This window comes from Acanthisitta chloris, unplaced genomic scaffold (genome assembly GCF_000695815.1).
Source record: "Acanthisitta chloris isolate BGI_N310 unplaced genomic scaffold, ASM69581v1 Scaffold24045, whole genome shotgun sequence".
In the NCBI taxonomy this organism is placed as follows: Eukaryota; Metazoa; Chordata; class Aves; order Passeriformes; family Acanthisittidae; genus Acanthisitta; species Acanthisitta chloris.
The window spans coordinates 1-7,025 of NW_008673460.1; the positions used below are offsets into that span (position 1 = coordinate 1).

Genomic DNA, 7,025 nt, shown 5'->3' on the forward strand with positions numbered 1-7,025 from the left:
GTGTTGGTGCTGGTGTTAGTGCTGGTGGGGTACTGGTGCTGGTGTTGGTGCTGGTGGGGCGTTGGTGCTAGTGGGGTGTGGGTGTTGGTGCTGGTGCTGGTGAGGTGCTGGTGTCGGTGCTAGTGGGATGCTGGTGTTGGTGCTGGTGTTGGTGCTGCACCTGGCTGCCACAGCCGTGAGGAGCCCAAGCTGGTCTTTGGGGCAGGTGTTTCCTGATAGCGTCAAAACTCACTGGAGCATGGGGCAAAATTTCTACTGGTGTCACAGAAATGAGGTTGTTCAAAACCAAGTGTTTTCACACTTACTTTACTGTGATGCTCGTGCAGAGAGTACCACGGACAGGATGGGTGTACAGGAACGTGGCGAACCCAGAGAGCGTGTCCGATCACATGTACAGGATGGCGATGATGGCTTTGGTGACTGAAGACAAAAACCTTAACAAGGACAGGTGAGACTGCCTCTGGTTATCATAGCCATATGTTAATGTTGTGAGAGAGCAGCAAACAAAATGCTAAAAACAGCTGTCATCCTGAGTAAGAGCTTTTAAAACTGAAGGGGTTTGAAATCCTTTCCCCTCTTTTTTTCCCTCCATGCTTTGGACAGAGTGCTGTTTACCTGGAGAACTGAAAGGGTCTAAAAACTTGTATTGCTAAGTTGTGAGTGCTGAGTCAGGTCCTTAGTGCAGAGGCTCTGAGCTGGCTTCTCTCGAGCCATAGGTAAGCAAGCTGAAGACACTTGTTAAAACACAGTTTGAAGCAACAGGCAGCAAGGACAAAGCCATACAGACTGAACCAACACTTGGCAGCAGTAAGGAGCCTTAGAAATTATAGAATCATAGGGTTTTAGGGGTTGGAACAGACCTTATAGATCATGTAGTCCCAACTCCCTGTGCTGTGGGCAGGGAGACCTCCCCACTAGACCCAGTTGCTCAAGGCCTCATCCAGTCTGACTCTGAACACTACCAGGGTTGGGGCATCCACTGCTTCCCTTGGCAGTCTGTTCCAGTGTCTCTCTACCCTCATGGTAAAAAACGTTTTCCTAATATCTCGCCTAAATTTCCCCTCCTTCAATTTGAGTCTGTTACCCCTTGTTCTGTCACTGCAATTCCTAAGAGTCCCTCTCTGGTTTCCCTGTAGGCCCCTTCAGATACTGAAAGGCTGCTGTGAGGTCTCCTCTAGCATAGCATTCATTATTGCAACTTCATTATTGAATGAGTTGTTGAGTCCAGGATGGGATCATGCTTGCTTTGTCCCTTCAGGAGCTGACATGAAGGCTTTCTTGAGCATTCTGCTGCAGACTGGCATAGCTGTGGAGCTGTGAATGTCAGATTATATGCTGATTTTGGAATGGCTCCAATCAGATTACCTTCTACCTTTTACAGGAATAATGCAAAGTGTATAATGTAGTTAGTTGTCACAACATCTCTGAAACCTAAGTGTACCAAAGCTGAGTAAATTACTTTTGAATGCTATATACACAATATACTTATATTTATATTTACAAGCCATGTCTAGGTGAGAAGTACTTCCTGTAGCAAAAAAGTGAAAAATGTTATGTAGAGTTTAAAAAAAACAACCCAACCAACGTGTAGAATATATGACAGGGATAAATTCTATTGTTTCTTAGCTTTGTGAATAATAAGATACAACTGAAAGTGATGAAAAACTAATTATTTTGTCTTTGTTTCTTGTCAGATGCATACGATTAGCTTTGGTTCATGATATGGCTGAATGTATTGTTGGAGATATTGCTCCTGCAGATAACATCTCAAAAGAAGAGAAACACAGGAGAGAAGAGGTATGGACATAAGGCACAAAGTCTCATCTGTGAGGCATTCTATGTGGTTTTAATGTTCTGGTGGCAGTGAAGGGACACTCTAAGCAATATAACACTGTTACTGGTATTAGAGAAGTCTGCCACAAGCAAGTAAAGTTTTCAACTCATTGTAATTTTTGGATGTGTAACTTCACCAAGGATGAAGTGATGGAATGAGAACTTTTGAAATTATCTGGAAGACAGGGCTGGTAATTGGTGACAGTCCTCTGGCGTGTTTGCTCTGGACTTCTGCTTTGACTCTGGAAGATATTGGTTGCACTTAGAGGTTGTTTTTCTTTTGGTTTTGACAAGTTCTCTAACAATTTACTTAGCAGCTCCCAGAGAAGGTTCTTCACTGAGTGGTCCTACTGTTTCTCTGACATATGTATGTACACATGCACTTTAGAATAATGGTGGTGGGTTAACCTGAACACCAGGTGCCCACTAAAGCTACGCTTATCACTGCCCTCCTCAGCTGGGCAAGGGAGAGATAATACAATGAAGGGCTCATGGGTCAAGATAAGGACAGTAAGAGACCACTCACCAGTTACTGTGGTGGGCAAAACAGGCTTGACTTGGTGAAATTAATTCATTAATTCCCAATCAAATCAGAGCAGGATAGTGAGAAATAAAACCTAAATGTTAAAACACCTTTCCTCAACCCCAGCCTTCCCAGGCTTAGCTTCCCTGCTAAATTCTCTACCTCTTCTCTGCTGCAGTGCAGGGGGATGTGAAATGGTAGTTGTGGTCAGCCAGTTCATCCCACATCTCTGCCACTTCTTCCTCTGCCCGGGCAGGACTTCTTACACTCTTCCCCTGCTCCAGCGTGGAGTCCCTCTCACAGGAGGTAGTCCTCCATGAACTGTTCCAATGTGAGTCCTTCCCATGTGCTGCAGTTCTTCATGAACCACTCCAGCATGAGTCCTTTCCATGGGGTGCACCCCATTAGGAACAGACTGCTCGTGTGGGTCACAAGTTCTGCCAGGAGCCTGCTCCAGTGTGGGCTCCTCTCTGTATGGGACCACAGGTCCTGCCAGGAGTCTACTCCTGTGCAGTCTTCCCACAGGGTCACAGCCTTATTCAGGCATCCACCTGCTTCAATGTGGGATCCTCCATGGGCTGCAGGTGGATATCTGTTCTGCTGTAGAGCTGCCAGGACACAGCCTGACTCACCATGGTCTTCCCCATGGGCTGCAGGGGAATCTCTGCTCCAGCACCTAGAGCACCTCCTCCCTCTCCTTCACTGAACCTGGTGTCTGCAGAGTTGGTGCTCTCACCCTCACTCCTCTCTCTGGGCGAGTTGCACAGGTATTTGGGTTTTTTTAGTTCTTAAATATGTTTTCCCAGAGGTGCTACCACCTTGGCCTCACCAAAACCTTCCCATGCCAGCACAATACAATAATATACTGTGTAGTGTATGTTTCTACAAACTTGGTAACCAGTAGGTAATTATTCAGAAAAGGTAATGATAAAAATGTGCTTGATCAAAAACCAGATAAATGGAAATGCCTTCTCTTTTTCAGACAGCTATGAAACAATTGACCCAGCTTCTATCAGAGGACCTCAGGAAAGAAATCTATGAACTCTGGGAAGTAAGCTTGCATTCTTTTAATCCTATGCTAAAATTCAGGGTGACCCATTCTCCTCTTCCCTTTTACCTGTGAAACTGTCATCTCTTATTTTGACCTCAAGAAAGCTAGATGCATTCATGTAGGAGATAAAGCTAACAATATGAGTCAGGGTCATTTTAGAATTCTTTTTGAAACAGAAACCCCAGCCTTGGTAAAATAAACACCTTTGGCCTCTCAAAGTTTCAGATGAACCTGTTCAGGGCTTGGTTTGTGCAACTGAAGGAAGGGTTTGTCCTCTACATCCAGCCCTTTTGGATATAAATCTTTTTGGTTTTTACTTCATTATCCCTTTTGTTCACATCTAGCCATTTGAAGCTTTTGATACAGGAAAAAATTATGGAATTTGATGATGCTGTGGATTATTTTCTGCTTTTTATAAAAATTATCATTTCTGTGGCTTCCATTTCTTTATTATAAAGCTCATCAGGGTAAAATATTTAGCCATAACTTAAAATGGCTAAGTAAACCAAAACTTAAGTTTAAACTTAAATGGGGCATACCGACACAGAACAGCACTTTTTCTATAAACACCACAGGTTTCTGATTTTTGGGTACCTTAAAAGTTTGTATTGGAAAGTATCTCCTGTGTTTGAAGATGATTTAACTTTTTTTTTATGTGAACTCATGCTGTTAATTGATAAGATCTTTTATACTTGCAAATGGGGGATGATTAGGTTGTTTCCAGACAATTCAAGTTTGCAATTACTGTTCTTCTATCTTCTCATGATTTACAATCCCATGAAGACGAGTGTATTCCCAATCTCTCATTGGCATGTTGCTGGAAACAAAGCATTCTATGTTTCTTGGACTCTCTGACCTGAGAGTGTATCTTATATTGATGTTCTTGCTTTTCCACTTGGAATGTATTTAAATTTCAGATATTTGCATCCATTGTCATCCTTTTGTTACAACACCCTATTTGTTTGTGTGTCTGTTTGTTTGGTTTTTTCCTGCTGTAGTTGTGTGGTGAAACAGGCGGTGGGAATTTTCAGGGCTATATTTCAAGATAAAGAGGATAAAACAACAAAATCAGATCTGAGAAATTGTGTGTGCATTTGTTTAGTGAGCACTGGTTCCTTCTCCCTTGGGAAGCTGTTATAGCTGAGGAAAATGAGCCTTTGATAGACAGGATTAGTCCTGTAGAACTATTTTTTTTTCTTTGCTCATCTCAGTCTTCTCTTATGATTATAAAAAGAGCTGGTTCAGTATGGAGTCAGTTCTTCAGCTTGTTAGCTTTTCATCATTCTCATTAACCATAATTGAATATGTGCACACTTCTGATCATTTGGTCTTTGTTTCTATCTTCAGGATGATATATTGGCAGTGAGTCTGCAATGCAGTAGTATGAGTGCAATGCACACAGCAGCAAGGGTAGCCTAAAAATCTAATATTCACGTAGTTCCTCTAGTCTTAAGTGGAGCAACTAGGTGCTTCTTAAAGAGAAAAGAAAAAAGAGGCATAAAATAAACCTCTGATCACTTGGTATGATACTCTGCTCTCAGCTAGCCAGTGGCATTTCCTTCTGATTTCTTTTATGAGTGAAGAAAGTTATGGACCAGAGCTGAACAGTGCTGGGACAGGATCTATTGACACTCTCAGCAAGTGTTTCCTGCACTGCTCTGCCCTTGTCTCTGCCTCTGTCTTCAGCTTTACAAGGGCTGTTGCTTTGGACTGTGTTGATGAGCACTATGCAAGTGCAGTATAGGGGAGAGATATATTTTCACTTCATAACTTAATCCAGAATATGTTTGAAAAAACATTGAAGTAAATGAGTCATCATATTTCAGTTCTGTCCTGCTTTTTTGTTCTCAAATGTGGAAGCATGGGAGTAATTTTTAAAAGACAGCCTGTGGTGTTGGAGAGACTAGTTACTGTTTTTCCAAAGTATACTGTTATTTCACAAGTGTAAACACCTGTGGGGAGGAAACAGTAAGTGTTTATTTCAGCACTGTGCACAGTTGCACGTATAATAACTGATATTTCTTGAGGTTAATGTAAGCTGAGGCAGAAGTATGATATGGTGGCTTGTGTGGCACAAAGAGGTTGGTAACAGATTAATACTCCCATTTAATTGCTGGAGGTGGGACTGACCTTTACGGGCAAACAGCCCTGGTTCTCTATCTCCTGAAGTTCTCCTTTGTAAATCTGCCCAGAGTTTATTGAATTTGGTAGAACCACCCTTCTACCCTCTCAAAAACCAATAAGAGTAGAAATAATTAGATTTAAGAAAAGAAGAAATAATATTTTAACAATTTAAAGATGAGGCAAAGTTGAAAGGAGAAAATATAAAAATGTTGGAATGAAATTGATTACTAAAATAGTAATCAAAATGTAATTGAAAAATTCAAAGTACCATTGAAATCCAAACAATAGTAAATGAATCAATCATAGCTATCGAAATCTGGATATCTGACTTCAAAGGTAAAGTAATAAGCCTAAGAACAGACTCCTGAGAGTATGTCAGACAAGGAAATGACTGTCATGCTTATATGAGCACCACTGTGCTGGAATTACAAAGCCAGGGTCTTGCCACTGTGAATGACACACCACAGTTGTCTGTTAAGATGCAGAAAGAGTTCCCATGTTCTTTGGTCTGTAGGAAAACCTCTTCCTCCACTTGAACTGCTCGTAGATGCAGAACTGCTGTGAGCCACAGGCTCTGTGGGTCTGGGAGCACAGATGGGCCTGATTTATACTTAAGCCTCTGGTCTGATTAATGGTGGTGGTGATGAATGGGGTCAGACTTGCCAAGGGTATCAAGATGATGGTAACCTGTGCAGAAAAAAACCTTTTTCTGGGATTGGTTTTGGAAGTCAGGACAAGACCAGCTGATGAGACATCACATACAATGCTGTAGATTTAGAAAAGAGAAAATGAAATGGCAAACCTGTCTGCAGCCATCACTGGAAGCAAATGACCGCAAAATTGTTCAAGTTGACTAGAAATGCAAATGACTTACAAATATATGATGATAGTGACTGTAGAGAGAGAAAAGATAACAGAGAAATTAAGGAACTTAAAATGTGCAGGGGAGGAAACCTCTTAACCACTCCCCTTCCTATCTCCTAGGAGAGACATAAGCAGCTCAGACAGATTAAACCAAAAAGATTAGGAAGGAATGACAGGAGAAATGTAAAGAACAATTCCATATAGAAACAGCGAGTGGTGGAGAAAAGTGCAAAATATTCTTAAAAGTAGGTGATGATGATGTATGGGCATACACTGTGGTAACTGATAGCCTTAGCCAGGCCTGAAAAGATTTTTATATGTAAAATATTGTTAAATGGAACCTATTGTTTAACTTATATGTCATGCAGGGTTGCCTCCACATCATCTCTGATCAAGCCAAAAGAATTGGTATGTCTAGAGTTAGACTATGCAAATTGTCTTTCAAGTCCTATTGCATTTGATAGAAACTTGGCATGTACTTATTTCCTGTTTTGCTGAACAGCGTCTTAAGAAGAAAGTGAAAGACTTAACTGCGGTGAATATTTATGGAGTGTCTTGTACTAGTGAAGAGAATTCTAGGTGTATAAAGAGCTTCTAGTACTCTGTTTCAGAGAAACAAAATTTTTGTTA

At 41.4% G+C, this 7,025-nt stretch overlaps 1 protein-coding gene across 1 annotated transcript; it reads left to right on the top strand.

Annotated features, from left to right (window-relative positions):
• Positions 1-326: 326 nt before the first annotated feature.
• LOC103802506 (HD domain-containing protein 2-like) lies at positions 327-3,407 on the top strand (the record flags this gene model as incomplete). Its single annotated transcript, XM_009074988.1, has 3 exons — positions 327-448; positions 1,695-1,797; positions 3,339-3,407. Coding segments are annotated over 3 exons (294 nt in total), but the record flags the coding sequence as incomplete, so codon positions are not given.
• Between the last annotated feature and the right edge of the window lie 3,618 nt (positions 3,408-7,025).